The sequence below is a fragment of the Artemia franciscana genome, chromosome 4 (assembly GCF_032884065.1).
Source record: "Artemia franciscana chromosome 4, ASM3288406v1, whole genome shotgun sequence".
Classification (NCBI taxonomy): domain Eukaryota; kingdom Metazoa; phylum Arthropoda; class Branchiopoda; order Anostraca; family Artemiidae; genus Artemia; species Artemia franciscana.
In genome coordinates, this window is record NC_088866.1 from 20927633 (window position 1) to 20953244 (window position 25612).

Below are 25612 nucleotides of genomic sequence, written 5' to 3' on the forward strand. Positions count from 1 at the left end.
TCTAACAGTCCTACTGAGCATCTTTATCGCATCTGCCAATTTATTACCGAAGACCGCTGATATTTTATAGATTACTTGGAGTGAAAAGGCGAAAAACTGCCAGCAATCTATGGCTAATTTTACGGAAAAAACTTCCTTCTTGGAAATTATTGTCTTTAATTTGGAACTGAAATGAGCATCAACTACGGACACGATGATGCTTAGTTTCCATTCCTTGCATACTCAAAATTTGAGGGATGAATCCAAGTAGCATTCCCTTAACGCCTTAAGGAACAATTTGGAATCGACATCGTCCTTTTCGGCCATCCATCTAGAGCCAAACGAAAAGCATGTCGCTCCCGAATCGGCTGAGAAAAGGTCGTAAATATCGATTTAAAATCTGAAATTCTCGGGGGGAGGGGTAACTTAATGGGAGGTGGCTATCTACAGGGGATACACATACGCAGTTTTTCAGGGGGGATAATGAAAAAATTATTTGATAATTTGAATATAAAGTGCCCAGATGGTCAGAAAAATTTAGGATATCAGGGGAGGGATCCTCATGAGCCCCTGTGTACGCTCCTGCTAAAGGTTAAGGGGTGCTTTTGTATAAGTTCTTGATCTGAGTAAAACAAGTTTCTCTGTCAGCATTCAGAAATAATTAGCTTAGCCGAATGAGGTGAAAAGAGATCGTAAAATTGGAACTTCTCGGGGGGGAGGGGGTGTAAAGAGGCTTTGGAAAGTTTGGGATAGAGGATGAGCGTACACAGATGTATCGGCCTCAGGTGGCTTGGTGCTGCAGTGAGTTAGTAGTAGTAGCAGTATGATGACAATTGATAGTCTGGAAAGAACATTAACAGGTCGTTGCCATGAAAAAAAGGCTCCGTGAAGCTCGAAAGTTTTAAAAATACCTAATCCTGAGAATTTTCTAAACACTGTTCAACCCCTGCTATATTTCCAATTTCTTTCAGCCCATCTGTTCCACTTTCTTAGACTAGAATAGACCAGATTTCCATTTAAGTGGGCTTTCTTCTGCTCAATTATCACCTGAATGGAACCCCTATATGAGAGTGTCGTAATTTGAGCCCTGACAACCCTCTAAGTTTTTGAGTCCTTAAAGGCACATATGGCAAGAGTTCCTTTTGTTGGGAGGGTTTCCTAAATGGATTCAACATTGTTGCTCATAAACGTCTCAACGGGCTTTTAATAATGAGGGTGTAAATAAAAAGAAGCTATTTAATGTCAGAAAATCCAAAATACTAACTGCAATCTTAGAAGGGTCAATAAGGATGAGTTTGGGTTTAACTTAATGGGAGGTGGCTATCTACAAGAGACAAACATACGCCGTTTTTTCAGGGGGGATAATAAAAAGATTATTTGATAATTTGAATATAAAATGTCCAGATAGTCAGAAAAATTTAGGATACCAGGGGTAGGAGTTCTCATGAGCCCCTGCGTACGTTCATGTTAAGGGTTAAGAGGTACTTGTGTAATATCCAGACCACACTCAAGTTCTTGATATGAGTAATACCAGGTTCTCTGTCGGCATTCGGAGATAGTTAGCTCAGCCGAGTGTGATAAATTTCTCTGTAGGTATTTTTAGAATAAATATTTAATATATAGACTTGATTAGGTTAGGCTAGATATTTAATATAGTGCGTTCTAGGCTGCCTGCTCTCCATAATTCTCTGTTGCAGTTTCCATAATTTTGTTACTAAAGTCTTGTATTTTCATCATATTTTGGAATATTTCATTATGATTAATATTGAAATATTCTCATAATGTGCCGACCCCCTCCAGTCGGCACACCCTGAAAGCAAGTGAATTGTATGAAATTTATAAACAGTTATGAACGGAGTTGTAAAAATCACCAGATTTCTAAAAAATGACAGCCAGGATCCACCATTGAGATAAGACAGTAATTATTCAAATGTTTAACACCTAATACACGTCACACGTCGCTTGTTCTTTGCTGTATCATGACTGCAGCGGCAGCTGCAACCTAGTAAAGAGCGAACCACAGCTCATAGTGATCAAAAGTTAAAAGCTTTTCGCATCATTGCGAAAAGAAATTCATGGTGATTTCGAAAAAAGCCTGAAACCCCTCGAGAATGGAGTCAAATAAAAATGAAAAGTTTAGCATTGAAATCAGCATGGTCAAAAAGTTTCTAGGTAAAAATTACAGCCCCCCCTTCATGAACAACTAGGAAAATGTTTTACATGATCTGTCTCCCGTTTTTTTTTCTTTTTTTTTAGCAGGGCTAGGGGGCGACCGGAGCGTCATAAAGAGATGTATAATAGCTCATTCAAACGGAAATTAAATTTGCTAGTGCTCTATTTAAGTGACCAAAAAGATTGGAGGGCCACTAGCCCCCCTCCCAACAGCTCATTCAAACGGAAATTAAATTTACTAGTGCTCTTTTAAAGTAACCAAAAAGATTGGAGGGCAACTAGCCCCCCTCCCAAAAGTCATCGAATCTAAATTTCGAGATAGCCATTTTGTTCAAAGTAATTCAAAGGTCCAGTATCATGGTTTTGGTGATGATGTGACCCTCCATAATCCCCGGAAAAAGGGTTATACGCCGTATCGGTACTGGACGTGTCGATATCACACGTCCTTCCTATAAATTCCAGCATCAGAAAGTTCAAAATGGCGCTAAAAATGGCACTTTATGTGCCTTGTCTCAAGTGGAAAAGCTGGGGCTACTGGGCTATCAGAACTTCTTAGAGTGACGTTTAATGGCTCTTTTTAAAGCTATTGCTCATATCTACGCGATTTTTATATCAATTATACCGTTCGTAAGTATGATATAGCACTAAAGACAGGGACGTAATTTCGTCAAAATCCTGGGGAGAGGGGCAAAGGTGGAACAAACTTTCCTAGATCAAGTGAAAATGTCAGTGAGACATTTTCACTAATAAGCCTTGTATTGCCATAAATGAAAGGAATTACTAGAGAAAACTGACCCGTTTCTTTGAATTATGCAGGTTTATCTTGTTTATAACAAGATTTTTGAAGAAAATAAATTTCAGCTGGAAGGGGGGGGGGGGGTCAAAGTGGGGTCTTGGGAGGCAAAACTGGTTTTGAGGGTCCCTCCCCCACTGCCTCATAGCAAATTATACCCCTGACTAAAAATAACACTTTTGGTGTCATTTCTTAAGTAGAAAAGCTTGGAAGTATAAAACAATATCATCATTGATTAATTATGGTCCAAAACCCTTAACTGGAGTTTTCAAGAACACCTCCCGTATATTCCTCCTCCAATTAATAAGCTACGCAATCAAGGTACAAACAACAATATATCAACCCAGGATATTAGAGGCGTGGTTCTGTTAGTACACCGTTGGACTTCAAAATAGAGTGTCTTGGGTTCAATTCCTATTTGTTTTGTTTTTTTTCAATCAGAATTTTTGTCCCCTCCTATATGATCATTTTCAGATAATTTCACTGTTTTTTATAAATGTGATGCACTAATTTTTGAAGCTTGTCCCGGGAAGGTATTTTGTAAAGCAGTTTGTCACTAAGTCCATACCCCAACGTATGACACAATTTTGTCAAAGTCCTTTGGGTATGGATGGGGGGGGGGTAAAAGCTGGAGCCAATTTTCCCAAATCAAGGGAATATGACAGAGAAAACTGAAAAACGGGCCATATAGTAATAAAAAAAGGTAAAGTTGTACCAAAGAAAACTGACCTGTTTCATTGGATGCTGGAATTATGCAGGCTTATCTTAGTTTTGACAATATTTTTGGAGAAACACAATTTCAGCTGGTAGGGGTGGAACTGGGGTCTGGGGAAAACTTTTTTCCGGGAGAAGCAGTTGCCCCCTCCGTCCCACAGGAAATTGCGCTCCTAACCCCAACCCCTTGCCACTTAGTGCTTGGAGAAGTGTAGGCATGTGGTTCTGGAACCACTCAAAGTTGTGTATTAAAAGAAGTATTACTTATTGTTACACTTACTTATTCAAATTATTTGCTTGACAATTCCACTATAATATTCTCTTCATGCTTAAGATTGTGCATCCAAAGAGGAAGAAAGACAAATGAAAACAGTTCTACAGGAGAATTCAGGTAATTTTTCCCAAAAATTCTTGAAATGAAACGAACTTAGTTTATAATACAATTTACTGTACCTAAACCAAAATGATCTTTTTCTGAAGTTTCAATTCATTTGTGAGTAATGAATGGCTTTTCAAAGAGTTCGTGGTAACGAACTCTTGTAAGGAGCGACCCGTCTCAATAGTAACCGAAACTCTAAAAAACAGAATTTTTATATAAATGTATACATCAAAATAATCAGATTTTTATGTTGATTTTAAATATATAAGTTTCATCAAGTTTAATCTTACCCATCAAATTTACGAGCCTGATAAAATTTGCCTTATTTTCGAAAAAAGAGGGAAACAACCCTTAAAAGTCATAGAATCTTAATGAAAATCACACCATCAGCTTCAGCGTATCAGAAAACCCTACAGTAGTAGTTTCAAGCTCATATCTGCAAAAATGTGGAATTTTGTATTTTTTGTCAGAAGAAAGGTCGATGCGTGTTAATTTGTTTTGTTTTGTTTTTTCCCGGGGTGATCATATCAACCCAGTGGTCCTAGAATGTCGCGAGAGAGCTCATTCTAACATAAGTTAAAAGTTCTAGTCCCCTTTTTAAGTGATCGAAAAAATTGGAAGGCAACTAGACCCCCTCCCACGCTCATTATTTTTCTAAAAGTCACTGGATCAAAACTTTGATATAGCCATTTTGTTCAGCATAGTCGAAAAATCTAATAAATATGACTTTGAGGACGATTTGATCCCCCACAGTCCGCGGGGGAAGAGCTGCAAGTTATGAACTTTTCTGGCCCAAAAAGTTATGATCTTTGCCCATTGTTTACATATAGTATTGGTTATTGGGAAGTATACTGATGTCTTCAGAGGGGATTTTTTCTGGTGATGGAGGGTCAAGGGGAGGGGGTTACGTAAGAGGACCTTTCCTTTGAGAAATTTATCATGGGGAAGAGAATTTCCATGAAGGGGGCGCTGGAATTTCCAGCATTATTTAAAAAAACAATGAGAAATTAAGTAAAAAAAAAACAAGTTTTTTCAACTGAAAGTAAGGAGCATCATTAAACTTAAAACGAACAGAAGTATATGAGGGGGCTCGTCCCCTTTTCAATACCTGGCTCTTAACGCTAAAGTATTTTTAGTAATTTCAAGAGAGCTATCTATTCTAATTAAACGGCATTTGTGATTCAGGAGTCATTCTTAAAGAATAGGAACAAAAATCGGACTTTAGCGTAAAGAGCGAGGTATTGACGAGGGAGCGAACCCCTCATGTACGTAACAAAAGTATACGAATATAGAAGTTCGTTACGTAAGTTAATTTGTAAGTTACGTATATTCATTACTAATAAAAATGTTCGTAGATAAAATTGAAAGTTCTAGAAGCCTTTTTCAATAACCAAAAAATTGGAGGGCGACTAGGTCCCCTCTCCCGCCCCTTTTTTCTCAAAATTGTCCGATCAAAACTTTGAGGAAGCCATTTGGCCAAAAAAGTAAAATTAATATGCAAATTTCGTTTTAATTATTCATGTACGGTGAGCTAAAATCAAAACCTGCATTAATTCAAAAACATTCAGAAATTAAATAAAAAACACGTTTTTTTTAACTGAAAGTATGGAGCGGCATTGAAACTTAAAACGAACAGAAAGTATTCCGTATATGAAAGGGGCTGTTCCCTCCTCAACGCCCCGCTCTTTACGCTAAAGTTTGACTCTTTCTTACAACTCTACTTTTTAAAACAGTAATTAACCTTGGTCTCATCTAGTATTACTCGAAATGAAGAACTCTCAGAAACTTTGAGAAGTAGGACTCGAAAATCAACCTCATATGCACTCTGGTAATTCAATTACTTTTCTCTATAAAACGGAGAATTTCAATTTGTGGTACAAATTTTAAAGCGAATCTGTAGTCTTAATACTAACAAGATTCCTTCACTTCGAAGTTGTCTATAAAATAATAATGAAATGTCCTTTTTAGATCCAAAAACAGTCAATCATTGAACTGAGCTCATTGTGCAGAAGTGATGCCAAATTAAACGAAAAAATGAATAAATAAAGCAACAATCTAAAAATGCTTTAATTTTTTCGTACCAAAGCTCCTATATTGTTTTGTGTTTTCAGTAAAGCGTTAGTTTTCTGTAATCCTACAAACATAGGGAAATATCATCAGTTGATTTATTTGCACTAGTTTTATTGATATATATATTAGATAGGTTCTGAAGGAATAATATTTGTTCATTTTAAGTTTCAACTTGGCTTATACTTCCCTCGGAAAAACTTTTTTTTTCTTTAATTAGTGTCTATCAGATAAAATAATTCAACCAATTTATATTCACGTCTGTATGTCAAAATTCGCCTGGGATTACGGTCTTCAGACTTTATCTTCAATTATCACAAATTACGGCTTCCTCCGAAGAACATGTCAAGGATTAAGCATATTTATGGATCCAATTGAATTCATTCACCCCCTAGAGATATCCCAAAGGATTCAATATCGTTTGTTAATGGGGTGATAAAACCATTTTGTATCAGAACCTTAACGAAATTCGTAACCTTTAGCGGATAAGGAAAAAAGGTCTAATTTATTTGATGCATTATTTCGTCATGATCTGTAATTAAGCCCTTTAAGTTTTAACTGTATCAGTAGTTTCTCTTGAAGATTTTAGCATAATTTTCTAAACAGACTACAAAACTGCCCACTATGCGGTATTTTGAGGGATGATTTGGGATATTTTCTTTTTAGATGCTATCATTTGGCAAACCTATGAGAAGATTTGTTTAACAGTGGATATAATGAGCTGCTGCTGGGGATCCGCATATCAATGAATAGACATATGGTGGCAACTGGCAATTTATTTTTTAAACACTTAAAGGCTCGAAAGTTGGAGTTATTTGTTAGTATCTGCTCATATATTATGATTATTTGTATCAGTTTCGTACATGGCTTTACCAGCTTACCTATTTAAAAAAAATTTGGGACAAGGGCATTGCCAAATTTTCTTTTCTATGGGTTTCGACCAATTTGGGATGGAGTGTATTCATTTTATGTTCAAAAAGTACATATCAGTATGTCTTTGTTTTATGCTGGAAGTTGTCAGGATTCTATCCCTATCATTCAGGCTACGTGATTGAATACTGGAAGTTTCAGAAGTTTAAAAAAAAAATTGTAAGAGATCATAGCCGACTAAAAATTAGCAGTATGTGGTCAAAACGGAGTAAGATTTATTAATAGTTACGTGGAGGAAACAAATGAGTAATTATTTTTCTTTCAATGAATGTAAGCAAGTTTATTTTGGATTAAATAACTACGCTGTAATTAATTAATTTAATTATAGCAACCTGTTAGTTGATATTCGAGGAACCAAGCACTTATTTGACAAATCCACAATCCAAGGCTGTATCCATGATTTTGTTGGGGAGGGGAGAACAAAAAAAATGCAAAACGTTACAAACATTTGTCTAGATGTATTTGTCATTTTTTTTTGGGGGGGGGACTCAAACTAGATACCTCCCTTGATACAGCCCTGCCTCCATCCCCATTAGAAAGAAAATTCTGAGTACATGGACGCATGGGCAACGCAATAATATTTCAAATCTTGTGTTGTAAGACAAAAATCCAGTACCCAACCGTCTCTACATCTTGTAAATACCTAAATTATTGAGTTACGGCATAATTTATAGCATTTGTGTGACATCTCAAACGCAGTGACATAACTGGCATATTGAGGGTGGCCACGCTCAGACGTTGGCTTGTTTAATTAGCCCCTCGTGTTACCCCATGGAGGTTGAAATTGCTATTGACATTTATTAGAGAAACTGTAGGGGGAAATTAGACCGGAACAAGTTTCAATTGCTCTGACTCATGTGTAATTAACTGATTTTATCGTCCCTGTCTGTGCGACAATCTCCGCAGCTCTACGGCTGCTTTCCCCATTGGCTGTACAGCCCGATTTACTTTTCAAATAAGGATACTGTAATAAAGCATATGCTGATAACAACACCGTATCCAGGGGTTTGGTGTTTGAATCCCCCCCCCACCCCTCTAAAGAAAATGTTCATTCGACTGATAAAAACATAGCAAAAATGAATATAACCTATTTTTTTATGTGCTTTTAAAGTCTTTTTGTAAAAAAGCGAAAAAATCCTTTTGTAACACCCCCCCCCCAAAAAAAATAAGTCCTGGATACGGCCCTGGCTGATAATTTGAACTTTATTCTAGTAGTTATCTTTTATTCAGGCAAAAAGCTTTAATCTAAAAAAGATATGCGGGTATGGAGGAACTTATTTTTTCAGAGGGTGCAATAACAAAAAAAAAGGTCTAAGAAATTTGACAAAATGTAGAATTTCAGAGGGTGGTTCAAACCCCAAAACTCCTATGTGCATCCGTGAAGAAAATGTGTGTCACTAAAAAACAAAATTTGGGGACTTTTCAAACTCCCTGTCAACCCTTTCAAAATGTTTCGCAAAACATATTGCAAGGTCAAAATCTTATGAGATTTATTTCCATGCTACAGAGTTGCATACTGTAAGTAAACAGTAGGCAGTATGCCTCCGACTTGACTCCCTTCACTGTCTCCAAAATCTACACCTGTCCACGATTCTCCCATAATTTCTTATGCGTTCTCGTTTATTTTTTTTTTATATATAATTTGTCTACCGTTTTGGATAAATTGCTTCCTACGAGCTATACTCTGAGTATTATCTTACTATCTTTAAATACTGTGGCCTCAACAGTCAACGAGGGGTTTTTCACTCTCCAACAGCTTATGTACTTCCCATAGTGTCATTTATTCCCCCATGTGTAGCATATCCCCTCTATAATTCTTCATACTGATGACACTTTTTCACATGCGGGCCATGCATATTTGATGTGCAAGATTTTGAAATTGGCAGCCCTTCTGTTCTCAAAATCGAATTAAACAAAGCGCCCATTTTGGCAACAAAGAAAAAATCATTGAAACAAACAGTAGTTCACGACCATCAAATTTCGTTTATAAATAACAAGTTAGAACTTAAATATCTCACACTTTTCAAACACCACATCCGGCAAAACCGATTATAACCATTTTACTTCTAATTATAAAAATTTGTACCCATGTATTACACATGAGGTTTTTGTCTTTAAAGTGTACAAAAGAACATTGAGTGCAATAACCAGGTAATGATTCGAACGCGATAATTCAAAAGAGTTTATGTACAGGACATTCATTTTGCAAAAGAGCAAAACAAAAATGGAAAATAGTGCTTTGGATTTTCTTTAACATGCAGATATTTGTCCAGAGAAAGCTATTTCAGTCATCAGAGATTGAGCAAAACAATTTGAATATCACATGCGAAGGGTTGTCCACTTCAGAAAATTCACTTACACCATATGGCACACGCCACGCGAACCAAAAATGTATTTATACGTGTCACGAGGTGCCCCAGATGCGCAGTAGGTGCTGATGAGTTCCAGCCCCTCGATGATAAGTCCTGTTTTGTAAGTATATTGACGAGTGAGAAAAAAGATAGAGCCCAGTTTGGAAAAAAAAACCAGTGCAGTAACTGTTATGTAACCTATAGAACATTATATTATTTAACCTATCAATGTTAGCTTATGTTAGTTTATATAGCCTATCTATAGATCTAAATAAAAAATAGGCAAATAGATCAAACACACTGAGTTTAAGCGCATGAGAAAAATACCTCAATCCGACAAAGCATTCCTAGAAAACTGTTAGCTTGATAGTCAATTTTCACGGATCACCTATTGGATTCTTAGATGAAACTTTTTTGAAATATCGCACAGAAAATTTTCCTCAATTTTAGATTTCGTCTCTCTTTTTCTAATTTCTTGATTCATTTGGGTCTTTTGGTGCATGGAAGCAGTTTGTAACTAGACAATTTGAAATTGTTAGTTGGACAATCGGATTGATCAAACAATAATTTCATTATGATAGACCGCAAACTGATTTATCCTACCTGATTAGCCGGTTTTTGTTCGGATTGTGAATTTGACTATCTTCCCAGCGATCAAAATTGTCGATTTGCTATGAATTACCAAGCAATTTTAGTGTTGCACTAATGAAACAATTCTTTTAAAATAAGTTAATTTTACCTCCGTTACAACCAAGCTTAATCACCCCTTATCCCACTAAGATATAGCTAAAATTATATTTCAAGGGTCCCATTCCTTTCTTAGATGAGGAGGGGAGGGTATAAACCTCCTGTATTTTTTTAGGCCTATTGAGTTGAGCATCTATAAATGGGACAAAGGGGGAACTGACAGAAATGTTTTCCACTGACAATCCGGGATTTCTTTACATAACGCTATCTATATTCTAAGTTTGCGTGAGCTAAAGAGGCGTCTAATAAATAAATATTTGATTTGACTGTAGCAATTTAAGAGGCTTGATGTTCTAAGGTAAGGCAGCAAAGGGTAGATAAAACAGAAATATCCAAGCATCTTGAGAACCAATTGTAGAAAAAATTGGATTGAAGCAACAGATAAAGTCCGCAGAGTCTAAACATGCAGGTTATGAAGCTCAGTTTAACCAAATTTCACACAACGTCTTTTGAGAAACCCTAGATGGGAGCCCTGGAGCATTAGCAAGGATTTTACAAGATGTGCCACCCTTCAACAAATGGATTCCTTTATTATCTGTGTTAATGATAATTCAAGTGGCTTATTGTTATTCATCCAAGGTCTTTTACAAAGACGCCAGTGTACAAAAATCTAGAGGCAGGGTAAAATATATTTTTCAATATCTAGGAGTGAACAATTTTTTACATTTTTAATATTTCAATGAATCACATAAGAAAGTTATTTGTCTACGAAAGAGTAAATTTTAAGAGACGGCCGTTACAAAGAGGATCAAAAAGGGGCCCAAAACCATGATTACGAGGGAAGAGTCAACAATTCCAAAGACCTGATCGGACAGCTGACGAATCTCTCTTAATTAGTTGATTTTGGTGAATAATTAATCCTAATTGACCAACTGTAGTCGTTTTATAGTATAGCATTCACTTAAGCATAGCAAAACCTTAAATACTTCCAAAGACACCCAAACCAGATTTGCTGATACCAAACCAGACAGATTTTTTTAAGGCCTTACCTTTGAGGAACCATTGGAGGGCAGGATTACGGAATCGTCTGAGTCTGAGGTGCATGAAAATAAACCATCCCTGCAAAAAATATAAGCGTATTATGTAACAAAAAAAAATTATAGTAAAACCAAGTAAGGATACAGGAATGTATTTCCAAGGGAGCAAAACCTCAAGAGCATACGTTATAAGAAATTGAAATGAAACAACTTTTCACTTAAATAGGATACTATATCTTACAGACTGAAAATTTGTTTATGATTCCTTTTCGAACTAAATATATAGTATGGTTGCTTTTCATACAGTTCGTTGTAACGAACTGTAGTAAGGAGCGACCTAGCTCAATAGTAACCAAAACTCTAAAAAACGGAATTTTATAACAATAGTTACATCAAAAGAATCGCATTTCAATGCTGATTTTAAATATATAAGTTTCATTAAGTTTAGACTTACCCATCAAAATTTACAAGTTTGAGAAAATTTGTCTTATTTTAGAAAATAGGAGAAAACACCCCCTAAAAGTCATAGAATCTTAACGAAAATCACACCATCAGATTCAGCGTATCAGAAAACTCTAATGTAGAAGTTTCAAGCTCTTATCTAAAAAAATGTGGAATTTTGTATTTTTTGCCAGAAGGCAGATCACGGATGCGTGTTTAGTTGTTTGTTTGTTTTTCTTCTTGTTTTTTTTTTTTCCCTAGGGGTGATCGTATCGACCCAGTCGTCCTAGAATCTTGCGAGAGGGCTCATTCTAACGAAAATGAAAAGTTCAAGTGCCATTTTCAAGTGACCAAAAAATTTGAGGGCACATAGGCCCCCTCCCACGCTAATTGTTTTCCCAAAGTCACCGGATTAAAACTCTGAGATAGCTATTTTATTCAGCGAAGTCGAAAAACCATATAACTATGTCTTTGGGGACGACTTACTCCCCCAAAGTCCCCGTGGGAGGGGCTACAAGTTACAAATTTGACCAGTGCTTACATATAGTAATGGTTATTGTGAAGTGTATAGACGTTTTCAGGAGGATTTTTGGGTTGGGGGGGGTTGAAAAGAGGGGGATATGTTAGAGGAACTTCTCTCGGAAGTATCCCTTGGAACTATCACGGGGGAAGAAAACTTCCAAGAAGGGAGCGCAGGATTTTCTAGCATTATCTAAAAAAAACAATGAAAAATTAAATATGAAAAAGTTTTTTTTTTCAACTGAAAGTAAGGAGCAGAATTAAAACCACTTAAAACGAACATAGATTATTACGCATATGATGGGCCACCTCCTAATACCTCGCTCTTTACGCTAAAGTACTTTTAGTAATTTCAACTATTTATTATACGGCTTTTATGATTCAGGGGACACTCTTAAGAAATTGGGACAAAATTTAAGCTTTAGTGTAAAGAGCGAGGTACTGACGAGGGGGTATCCTCCCTCATATACGTAATAAAAACATGAGAATACAGAAATTTGTTACGTAAGCTACTTTATAAGTTACGTATATCTTTTACTAATAAAAACATTCGTAAAAAAATAAAAGTTCTAGTTGCCTTTCTACGTAACCAAAAACCCGGAGGGCAACTAGGCCTCCTCCCCCGCTCCTTTTTTTCTCAAAATCGTTCGATCAAAACTATGAGAAATCCATTCAGCCAAAAAAATAAATATGCAAATTTCGTTTTAATTATTCATCTGTGGAGAGCCAAAATCAAAACATGCATTGATTCGAAAACGTTCAGAAATTAAATATATTTTTTTTTTAGCGGAAAGTAAGGAGCCACATTAAAACTTAAAACAAACAGAAATTACATCGTATGTGAAAGGGGCTACTCCCCCATTAACGCCCTGCTCTTTACGCTAAAGTTATTTACTGTTTTAAAAAGTAGAGTTAAGAGAAATAGTCAAACCTTAAACGTAAAGAGCGGGGCGTTGACGATGAAGCAGCCCCTTTCACATAAGAAGTAATTTCTGTTCGTTTTAAGTTTTAATGTCGCTCCTTACTCTCCACTACGGGAGGGGTTTCTAGACACCCCAATAACTAAGTTTGGAGGGTAATACCGATCGAATTTTTTTCATTTCTTATTTAAGCTAATAAATACTACAGAATACGTCCTGATGGATGTATTTCGGGGCCAAGCATCATACATAAGAAAAGTAAACTAATTATTTGGGAACATAAAAAGTCTCAAAAAGAATCGTAAATATATTAATAAAAGAGAGAGGGGGTATTCAGACCCAAAGGCAACCCTTCTATATATATCCATCGTTTTTTTTGCGAGTTCGCAAAAAACGACGGATGCACATTTTTAGGATCTGGAAAATGATAGAAAGTAATATTAAAATATTTTAAGATAGAATGTATCGTCCCTATATTGGAGCACTGGTGTCAATTCACAGAAATTTAGGAAGGGGTGGGCAAGCATATATTTCTAAATCTAAGAGGGCATATTTGTTGTTTTTGACAATTTCTTCCAAAGAAATATCAAAAACGGTATTTTCGATGAAAACGCTCCTCTCAAAATCTAGAGAGGACAATACCCAGGACGGACTACAGGCCCCCCTCTGATTAACGTGACTGCCTTAGAAACTGGACGCTTCAATAGAGCTGATATGAAGTTGTTAGAGTCCTCCATAGTTATAAATATCCTTATCCATGGAAAAAAGAAATGGTATATTAAGGGTATAACTACCCTTGCCTATGGAAGAAAAAATATTTCCACCAGGTTTTTGAAATAAAATGATGCTACACAAAAAAGTAACGATTTTAAATTAAACGAAATCACATCAACAGACTTGGCTAACTGTATTTCAAGTATTGTATAGATTTATATAAATAATTCGAAAAAAAATTACGAATAATATATCTTCTTTTTTGGTAAATGGAGCCAGATCGCTAATGCAACCGTGACAGCGGTTCAACAAGAAATATCAGCTATTTGCATTTAGCTGATTATGTAAAAACCCGTTCCATTTCACCTTGCAAGGTTTATCAAAAAGAAAAAAAGAGCAAAAACAACATCCTTAAGAAACTGACTTTCGTTAAAAAAAAATCGAAGGCGGTAATTCAAAAGATGGTATAATACGTAGCTTTAATTATTTAAGATATTACAAAAATTGAAAAATCTGATGGTTTTGTTAGCGAATAATCTAAACTTTCCTAAGAAAAAGAAATCAGAAAAATGCATTTTTTTCTACGATTTTCAATCAATTTTATGTGTACCTGAACAAAAAAAAATCCAAGAAAATAAAAAAAACATCAGTCAGTAGATCGATAATGCTAAATATCAGCTATCGAACGATATCAAAATTGTCGTCTTACGTTAAAACATTAAGATCAGAGGATCAATGGCTAAAATTCACAGAACTTGGGGAGGGGGGACAAAACATTTTTTTTAGAAATCTAGGGGGTGATTTTGCTTTTTTAATGAAAATGCAAAAAAAATCTGATTTTCAATGAATACACAAAAATGAAGTGTTTTTAAAATTTAGGATCTGGAGCTAAAATAAATTGGAGTGGACTGCACAATTGACGCTACTGTATATGATTTTTAAAAATCACAAACCAGTGATTTTATCACTGGTTTGAATAAGGACCTGAACATAGTTACACGTAAAGAAGTTTTTGGGAGTTGGCGATCAACAGATTGTTAATCCTTGAAAATTGAAGAACCAGAAGCGTAGTCAAATTTAGCTCAATGATTTTCTGATTTGTTTTGACTGTGCAAGGTGGCAATACTGATAAAAATGTGATTCTGCCATAAAAGCTTCATAATTCTGAAACAACCAAAAGGAAACTCGTAGGAAATAGGGACGCGATCAGGATCCTATCCAAGATTTTTCTTCATGGGGGAAGTATTTTTCGAGGGGGGGGCACAAAAAACTTTAAAAACACATCAATACTTTGTCATATGTAGTTTTGTTACATTTTTGCGTGTCGGACATACATCTCAGGGAGAGGGGAGGTAAAACCACTTAACCCTCCTGGATACAGCCTTAGATGCGTAGCTTTGATGCGGAATCGTTGATTGATTGATACCTAGAGATTCAAAAGAGTTTCAAACTCCTTCAAGGACGCCTTAGCGTTTTTAATGTTGACTTATCACTTGGCTTATTTGCATATAACCCAGAGTCTTACATCATTATTGGCAGTGTATTATAAAACAGAAAATGGCAAAAACTTGTTTTTGGCAAGCAATGAAAGTTTAGGTCAGGCTGTGAGAATTTATATCATGCTCTTTTCTTTCTTTTTTGTATATTATCAAACCAACTGAAATTTTGAATTTATTATCACTATAAATAATTATTTATATTAATAACATTTATTAACTGTAATACACAATTATTCAGTTTAAAAAAATCATTTTTGTTCTAAAAAAGCTTATTATTCAGGGTCCAAACCTGGCTGAACTATATTTTAAACGCATGAGAAACGTAGCGGATTCCATCTTAAAAAACCTCTGGAGAGGAATAAGGACCCTACTAGGGATCAGGAAAGCCTTTGTTTTTTGTTCTTTTCATGTAAGTGCTTTTTCCAAGATTTTGAAAATGGATCCTCCATAAGCAAGAGTTTTTTCAAGGGGGGGAGGGGTTGACTAAAGAAAAGTTAGTTAGAATAAGAAGAACCTGGAAGTTAGGAAATTTTAGAATTTCAGGGGACGAGAAAGCTTCATGCGTATGCCCCTGGTCCTTTTTTTTCTTCTATTTTTAGAGCCAATAGGCTACCCAGGATCTTTTTCGGGAGGGGCGATCGACTATTTGAATTTCTTTAGGGCTAATTTTAAGTCATTAATGACTTAATGACATTAATGGTAAATATGTTGAAAGCACGTTTCAACATATTAGCTCATCAAGATATAAGCAAAAATAAGAATAAGCCAAGAATAAGCAAAAATAAAGTCAAATGATGTTCCAAGGGTGAAACTACCACAACTCACTATCAATAAATAGATGAAGCTCAAAACGAACAGAAATTACACTAAACAGCCAAGTAAAATTCAAAACGAGCAAATATTAACATGAGTAGGGTTGACAATCCCCATGCCTTCTGAAGACCGGAATACTATTTGTGCTTTATTGAAAAGAAAATATATTTGAAATGTTTTTACTTTTCTTACTTTTATGAATAAAAAATCATAAAATTTTTAACGAATAAATATCAGTATATGTCAATTAAACTGACAATCCACATGTCATTCGTTTTGATGTGGTGTTGTGTTTTTTTCAGTAAAACACAAATCGTGTTCTGGTTTTGAGAAGGCATGGGGGTTATCAGCCCTGCTTATGGTAATTATTGCTCGTTTTGAGTTTGACTGGGCTATTTATTGTAATTTCTGTTCGTTTTAAGTTTCATTTATTTATTGATAGTAATTTTTGGTAGTTTTACGCTTGGAAGATTACTTGACTTTATTTTTGCTTATTCTTGGCTTAATGGAGCTCTTTACTTTTCTCTGGAAAACTCGTTTTATGGAAAAAGTTTTTTTTAATTAATTCTTATTATAAAATGGTTTTCAATTTAAGTATAATTGCCAAGAAGAAGTGGAGATCAAATAGCAAACTAAATGAAACAAATTGCAGTTATAGCCTAGATGCGGAACGGGAGCATTCGAGAAGGGAGGGGGCTTTATCTTTAAAGACCACCACAAAGTCCCAAAATTTGCAATTTTTTCATACAATGAAAGTATTGTTTACTTTTTAAGTTATCCCCCACCCCCACAATTAATATTTGCTTAAGGTGATGGACAAAGTTATGATAGTAAGAGTCTTTTCTGAGGGGTATTGGCTGAAACACGAAAACAGTAATTTTTCCAACAAACTATTGTTATTTTTAAATTTCTCTGTGGACACTTCTGAAATCAACCCTTAACAACTTTGTAAGGTAACCAGGGATAAATACAAAAATATTGTTTGGAGGCATCAACGAAACTTACCCCACATTGATACTTCATATCAAGTCACCCCCGTAATTAGTGCAAGTTCCAACCTCCTGGGAGGAACACGTGCCTCAAAAACAACACCCAGGATCCATCCCAGGATAATCTTTCTTTTTCTGACGTTTACAGTGGTTTTAGTAAACTTGTCTATTCGGTTCATTGGATATCAATAGGAGGATGGGTAGGCATGGACGCACTTACGGGAAGATTACATTGCCTTCTTATTTATGTATATTCAGCTTTAAGAGCCAAGCGCTGGTCCGTGACAATAGGGTAGCGTGTCTACCACAAACTTTATTTATTGGTTTTAAAGAAAGGTAGTTTGCTACAAATCTTCTCATGAAAATCCCATCACACTACCGGAACATTGGGCTATTTTCAACGTCAATTTTGCGGGTAGTTGAATCTGATAATGTGAGAAAAACTGGCGTGGGTTTAATTCGATGCTAATTAACCACATTTTGGATGATTATTAAAGTTTAAGAATATTTAGGCTACTTATACTGATTTCCCCTCTTATTCAAAATAGGATAATAACCAAGCGGTCACTAGTGTACATAGCATTAGGAACAACATTACCATTGCCCATCGACGCTCTTATGGTCTTCGCTTTGTTTTTGGTTGTTTTAGCTTTTTCCTTTTATGTATTTCACGAATATGTTTAATATCTTGGCTCGTTGTTTTCGTGTTACCCTGTTATATAATTTATGAACATGTTTAGTTTAATATGTATTTCCTTTTTCTGTTATCTTTGTTTAAATTAAATCATTAAATCAATGTCTAAGTAGCCAATTACTAAGTGACAGCTTGGAGTGAAGGAGAAGGGTGGGCAACTCTCTTGGCTCGAGGGAGCTGTATACTTGCAGTGAGCTATGGTAGACTAGTAGAGTAAACCAGCGTTGCCAAGGCTGTATAATTGTACCGTGTTTGGTACAATTTAGAGGTCTGGATACAATGGGATGCATCCGGAAATTTTTTGGTACAATCCAATTTTCCAGCACAGTTTAGTTTTGCTTGCTTTTTTCTGACTGGGATATTTGGTCAAGTTTCAGTTGATCGACGGTGTTCTTCTTGTTCTCTTGCAAATTTTCACCTGTTGTTCAAAGGACAAAAATTAATATCCAGTGGTACGATTTTAGAAAAAAAACTGGTACAGCTTATTTTAAAGCGTCGGCAACGCTGGTGTAAATCCATAAGTGTAGATAGTTCAAATATCAAAGATTTTCCAGATCCTAAATGGATCGTTGTGCCATTTAGATCCGTGTTCCTAAGTATCCAAATTCGATAAGATTTGATGCAAATTTCGTGAAATTTTTGAGGGGGTTAGCAAAGACTAGTGCAAGTTTTTGCAATAGTCAACTGAAAGAGCCTCTTTTTATTATTGTCCGTGCTTCTACTGTCCCAATTCTGGAGGAAATGGATGTTTATGGCTTGAGTATCAACTGAGTTTGCTGAGCCCGCCCATAACCATTGTCCTAATCAGCTCATCTTAATAAACTAATATAAGTTACAGAATTTCAGCTGTGATTCTGCGAAGTCTCCAAAAATTCTATTCATTTCGGTAACGTACTGATTTACATAATAAGAACAAGAGCTAAGAGCTCATATGGCACTTGTGACGAGGCGAGAAGAGCTAAGAGCAAAGAGAACATATGGTATGAGCTCTAACAAAATTCTATGAATCAATAGATTGATTTAAAAAGGAATATAAGAGGCTTAATGCCGGTCAGGATTTAAAATAAGAGCTCTGAGTCTCAATTCTGGAGGCAATGGATGTTTATGGCTTGAGTATCAACTGAGTTTGCTGAGCCCGCCCATAACCATTGTCCTAATCAGCTCATCTTAATAAACTAACATAAGTTACAGAATTTCAGTTGTGATTCTGCGAAGTTTCAAAAAATTCTATTCATTTCGGTAACGTACTGATTTACATAATAAGAACAAGAGCTAAGAGCTCATATGGTACTTGTGACGAGGCGAGAAGAGCTAAGAGCCAAGAGATCATATGGTATGAGCTCTAACAAAATTCTATGAATCAATAGATTGATTTTAAAAGGAAAATAAGAGGCTTAATGCCGGTCAGGATTTAAAACAAGAGCTCTGAGTCACGATGTCCTTCTAAATATCAAAATTCATTAACATCTGATCACCCACTCGTAAGTTATAAATGCCTCATTTTTTCTAATTTTTCCTCTCCCTTTTGCCCCCCAGATGGTCGAATCTGGGAAAACGACTTTATCAAGTCAAATTGTGCACCTCCCTGACACGCCTACCAATTTTCATCGTCCTAGCACGTCCAGAAGCACCAAACTCGCCAAATCACTGAACCCCTCCCCCCAACTCCTCCAAAGAGAGCGAATCCAGTACGATTCTATCAAACACGTATCAAGGACATTTGTTTATTCTATCCACCAAGCTTCATCCCGATTCCTCCACTCCAAGTGTTTTTCCAAGATTTCCCCCTCCAACTCCCCCCAATGTCAAAAGATCCGGTCGGGATTTGAAATAAGAGCTCTGAGAAAGGAATTCCTTCTAAAAATCAAATTTCATTAAGATCCGATCATCTATTCGTAAGATAAAAATACCCCAATTTTCACATTTTCCAAGAATTCCGGTTTCCCCCTCCAACTCCCCCCAATGTCACATGATCTGGTCAGAATTTAAAATTAGAACTTTAAAGCACAAGATCCTTCTAAATATCAAACTTCATTAAGATCTGGTCACCCTTTCGTAAGTTACAAATACCTCAATTTTCAAAATTACCCCCCCCCCCCAATTCCACCAAAGAGAGCAGATCCGGTCCGGTTATGTCAGTCACGTATCTTAGGCAGGTTTCTATTCTTCCCATCCAGTTTCATCCAGATCTCACCGCTTTCCGCTTTAAGTATTTTCTAAGATTTCCGGTCCCCTCAACTGCCCCCCCCCAATTACGCTTGATCCGGTTGAGATTTAAAATAAGAGGTCTGAGTTACGAGGTCCTTCTAAATATGAAGTTTCATGAAGATCCGATCACTCATTCGTAAGTTAAAAATATGTTATTTTTTCTGATTTTTCAGAATTAACCCCCCCCCCCAATAGAGCGGATCCGTTTCAATTATGTAAATCACGTATGTAAGACTTCTGCTCTTATTTTTCCCACCATGTTTCATCCCGATCCCTCCTATCTAAGCGTTTTCCATGATTTTAGGTTCCCCCACCCCAAACTTCCCCCAATGTTACCAGATCCGGTCAGGATTTAAAATAAGAGCTTTGAGACACGATATCCTTCTAAATATCAAATTTCATTGAGATCCGATCACCCGTTCGTAAGTTAAAAATACATCATTTTTTCTAATTTTTCAGAATTAACCCCTCCCCCAACTACCCCAAAGAGAGCGGATCCGTTCCGGTTATGTCAATCATGTATCTAGGACTTGTGCTTATTTTTCCCACCAAGTTTCATCCCGATCCCTTCACTCTAAGTGTTTTCCAAGTTTTAGGTTTCCCCCTTCCAACTCCCCCCCCCCCCCAATGTCACCAGATCCGGTCGGGATTTAAAATAAGAGCTCTGAGACACGATATCCTTCTAAATATCAAATTTCATTGAGATCCGATCACCCGTTCGTAAGTTAAAAATACCTCTTTTTTTCTAATTTTTCAGAAATAACCCCCCCCCCCCACTACCCCAAAGAGAGCGGATCCGTTCCGTTTATGTCAATCATGTATCTAGGACTTATGCTCCACTCTTAAGTGTTTTCCAAGTTTTGGGTTTCCCCCTCCCAAATCCCCCCAATGTCACCAGATCCGGTCGGGATTTTAAATTAGAGCTCTGAGACACAATATTATTCCAAACATCAATTTTCATTAAGATCCCATCACCCGCTCATAAGTTAAAAATACTTCATTTTTTCCGAATTAAATGGCCCCCCACTTCCCCCCCCCCCAGATTGTCAAATCGGGAAAACGACTATTTCTAATTTAATCTGGTCCGGTCCCTGATACGCTTGCCGAATTTCATCGTCCTAGCTTACCTGGAAGTGCCTAAAGTAGCAAAACCGGGACCGACAGACAGACCGACAGAATTTGCGATTGCTATATATCACTTGGTTAATACCAAGTGCCATAAAAAAGAGAAATTTGTAGGGTACTGTCTTATATTTTTATTGGATTAACGACACTTCTTGCCTACTAGGGTCCTCGCGTTGGCTCTGCACTGTGTTGCTACAGCCAGGCTCGAACTCTGGGTCCTGTATAACCAAGCTAACGTCAAACCTACTGTGCCACCACAAGACTAGGATATTGTGTTACAACCATGGCCCATGGACATAACCATTCGAGTCTGGCGCTGAAAACTACCAGCCAGGAGCATTTGCCACAAATGGGCTGGATTCAATTTCTTGGATTAATTTTAGTCAATTCTTGTCTTCCCGTGAATATTTTTCTGGGACCTTTCCGCTACTCACAAATATAACAGAGTTAGCTAACATACAAAGCTCGGGCTCTTTAACCACCTAGTGATCAAACGCTCGTTTTTTGCAAAACGGGCTTGTCTCTCTACCAGATATTAAACAAAAAAAAACAAGTTTTTTTAAATGAAAGAAAGGAGCGACATTAAAACTTAAAATGAACAGAAATTACTCCGTATATGAAAGGGGCTTTTCCTCCTCAACGCCCCGTTCTTTACGCTAAAGTTTGACTCTTTCTCTTAACTCCACATTTTAAAACAGTAAAAACTCTTTCTCTTAACTCCACATTTTAAAACAGTAAAAAACTTTAGCGTAAAGAGCGGGGCGTTGAGGAGGAAAAGCCCCTTTCATATAGGGAGTAATTTCTGTTCATTTTAAGTTCTAATGTCACTCCTTACTTTCATTTAAAAAACTTGTTTTTTTTAATTTCTGGACGTTCTTGAATTAATGCATGTTTTGATCTTGGCTCTCCGCACATAAATAATTAAAATTTGCATATTAATAATAAAATTAATTTAAAAATGTAAGAAATTAAATAAATTTAATTTTCTTAGATAAATTTAAGAAATTTGCATATTAATTTTTTTGGGCTAAAAGACTTTTTCATATTTTTAATCGGAAGATTTTGAGAAAAAAGGAGCGAGGGAGGAGGCCTAGTTACCCTCCATTTTTTTGATTACTTAAAAAAGCAACTATAACTTATAATTTTTTACGAACGTTTTCATAAGTGAAAAATATAGGTAACTTACGAATTAAATTACGTAGCGAACTTCTATATTCGTATGTTTTTATTGCGTATATGAGGGGGCTCACCCCTCATCGATACCTTGCTCTTTACATTAAAGCTTAAATGTTGTCCCAATTCCTTCAGAATGACCCCTGAATCACAAAGGCCGTACAATAAATAGTTGAAATTATTAAAAATACTTCAGCGTAAAGAGCGAGATATTACGAGGAGGTGAACCCCTGATATGCGTAATAATTTCTGTCCGTTTTAAGTTTTAATGCTGCTTCTCATTTTCAGTAGAAAAAACTTTTCATATTTATTTTTTCATTGTTTTTAAATAATGCTAAAAAATCCTGCACCCCCCCCCATTGAAAATATCTTCCCCCAAGAGAAGTTCCTCAATAGAAAGATCCTCCCACGTAACCACTCCTCCCCCTCAACTCTCCCCATCAAACCAAAAAAATCCCCCTGAAAAATCTGTACACTTCTCAGTAACCATTACTACATGTAAACACAGGTCAAAGTTTGTAACTTGCAGCCCCTCTCACGGACACTGCGGGGGAGTAATTCGTCCCCAAAGACATAGTTATTAGGTTTTTAGACTATGGCGAATAAAATGGCTATCTCAGAATTTTGATCCGGTGACTTTGGGGGAAAATGAGCGTGGGAGGGGGCCTAGGTGCCCTCCAATTTTTTGGTCACTTAAAAAGGGCACTAGAACTTTTAATTTCTGTCAGAATGAGCCCTTTCGCAACATTCTTGGACCACTGAGTCGATACGATCACCCCTGGGAAAAAAAAAAACAACAAATAAACACGCATCCGTGATTTGTCTTCTGGCAAAACATGCGAAATTCCACAGTTTTGTAGCTAGGGGCGTGAAACTTCTACAGAGAGGTTCTCTGATACGCTGAATCTGACGGTATGATTTCCGTTAAGATCGTATGACTGTTAGGGGGTGTTTCCCCCTATTTTCTAAAATATGGCAAAATTTACTTTTTACTCGTAACTTTTGATGGGTAAGACTAATCTTGGTGAAACTTATATATTTAAAATCAGCATTAAAATGCGATTCTTTTGATGTAACTATTTGTATTAAAAGTACATTTTTTAGAGTTTCGGCACTCAGAACTTTGGCACTTAGAAGTCAAGAGTTATGCGTCCAATAATTAAATGAAATAGAGTCCGAGTTAGTCTTCCAAGATTTCTGGAGTGAGAGTTGCTTAAAATACTAAACTATTAGAGTTGGGTAAAGGCATTGAGGGACTTTTTCCTGGGGAGGGACCTGTAAACTTTTTCGCGGGGAGGGGTGGGAATTTCGATAAATATAGTTTTTTAAGCAGTAATACTAAATATCATAAATTCAGCACTATTAAATGTTTTTAGTCTTCGAGGATCAGGCACCAAGGGTTGGTATCCCCAGTCCCTGCAATCACCTTTGAAGTCAGAGACAGTAACTTAAAATTCACGAACTTCACAGTCCTGGGTTAAATACTACTACTTCAACTACTACTAACAACTTACTGCAGTACCAAGCCGTCTGAGGCCAATACAGCTACCCACGCAGCTCCTCCATCCTAATCTATTCAAAGCCTCCCTCAAAACTCTCCCAGGAAATTCCTATTTCCCTTAAATCTTTCGTACTTATGCATTATTCAGAACACACTCAATAAGTATTTTCATCATATTTGATTCATCAAAAGTTTGAATCAAATATGATGATATTCGCTTCATCAAAAGTTTGGGCTATATATTTGCACATTAGGGGGGGGGGGGGCATTATATCAAATACCTAACTTAACCTAACCACCTCTATATATCAAATTTTTCATTAAAATGTACCTGCATCGTAGTTTGTTTCACGAAAGAACCTAACTTAACTTATTGAGTGTGTTCTGAATTATACACAAGTACCAATCTTTCTATACGAAATCCTACCACCCCAACCGCGGACGACCTGCTTTCCGTTTTGGCCGAAAAGGACAATCTTCGGCAATCTGCCATCCTTCATCCGCAGAAACTGCCTTAGCCATCTCAACCTTTCTCTCATTACAGCCCTAGAAAGCGTATTTGAACCAAACTTTTCGTGTGGTTCAAACACCTTCTGCTTTAAATACCTTTGAAGTTTAGAATGTGTTTTTTTTTTTTACAGCTTTACTAGATTCATCCCAGCGGATGTTGACACGGAAGACAGGTGTCATTTCTTTTTTGAATTCCAATCGCCAGGATGTGCAAAACATATTTCCGTCTAATTGAAATTTGAAATAATTGAAATTTGCCGTCCCCTTTTTCTACGATGAGCTAATGACGATTTTTTTTTTTTTTTGCATTGAGCACAAGCATATCAAATTTTACTGTTGTTTTTTTTTTGCAAATAGCTAGTGGAAGCAGATACACGGACAAGAAGGCATTCAGGTAACCTTTTTTATATGTAAGATTTATCCTCTCACCTCAGATTAATTCCGCCGAATGATGGAAACAGTGGCGCCAATTAACAAAAATTTAGAGGGGAGGGAAAATTGATTTTTCAAAATTGATGCCATATATACCCCCCCCCCCCAAACAGGCACTATTGGCTTTCGGGACGCTATTTTGCTTTCGAAATATTTCCGTTTTATTCCAAAAGCATATGAAAAATTCTTCTTTCGCATCTTAGATGCGATTTTTTCGCTCTCCATTGAAATATACATTAACGTTGCTTATCCTTAAAAGCTTTCTAAATGTCCTATGTGTGTTTTTTACGTCAGACGACAATGGGCGTAGCTAAGAACTTCTTAGGGGATAAGAGATGAGTTTAACGATGTCATCCCCTCGTATAACTTAGTTATTTTCCCTTATTTAGTTGTGACCCTTGCAAAGGTTTCATTGACACAGTCGCAAATCTTTTTTATTGGCACACTGAACAATAAACACAAAAGCCTATCGTCATTTTTGAGTTGACTGGCCCAAGTCAGTATTTTTTCTTCAAGTTTGCCAACGTCCCCCAAAGATTTCGGAAGCACTTTGTTTAAGTATTTTTATTGAAAACAATGAAAAAATAACAAAATTTCCCCGCCCCCTAACTTTGGAAAAATATATTTCGCCCCTCCTCTACATTTTCACGCATTAAAGGCCCTAGATGCGGTCAAGGTTATCTCTGTAGTGAAATTAAATTAAAAAAAACGTTTTTTAACTGGAAATAAGGAGCTACATTAAAACTTAAACCGAACAAAAATTACTCCGTATATGAAATGGGTTGTCACCTCCTCAACGCCTCGCTCTTTACGCTAAAGTTTATTAATTGCTTTAAAAAGTAGAATTGTGGCAAATTGTCGAACTTAAGGGTAAAGAGCGAGGGATTGCGGAGGTGACAACCCATTTCATATACGGAGTAACTTTTGTTCGTTTTAAGTTTTAATGTCGCTCCTTACTTTCAGTT

At 36.4% G+C, this 25612-nt stretch overlaps 2 protein-coding genes across 2 annotated transcripts in view; one reads left to right on the forward strand and one right to left on the reverse strand.

The window, feature by feature from the left end:
* The window catches only part of LOC136026136 (TNF receptor-associated factor 4-like), an 82703-nt gene that overhangs the window by 51406 nt on the left and 5685 nt on the right, over window positions 1-25612 (reverse strand). The window contains exon 3 of the mRNA XM_065702435.1: window positions 11122-11191. Coding sequence (XP_065558507.1) covers window positions 11122-11191 — 70 coding nt within the window. The remainder of the gene's footprint in view (window positions 1-11121; window positions 11192-25612) is intronic.
* Window positions 24527-25612, forward strand: part of LOC136026137 (tryptophan--tRNA ligase, cytoplasmic-like) — a 69134-nt gene continuing 68048 nt past the window's right edge. The window contains exon 1 of the mRNA XM_065702438.1: window positions 24527-24609. The gene's annotated coding sequence lies outside the window, so the exon portion shown is untranslated. The remainder of the gene's footprint in view (window positions 24610-25612) is intronic.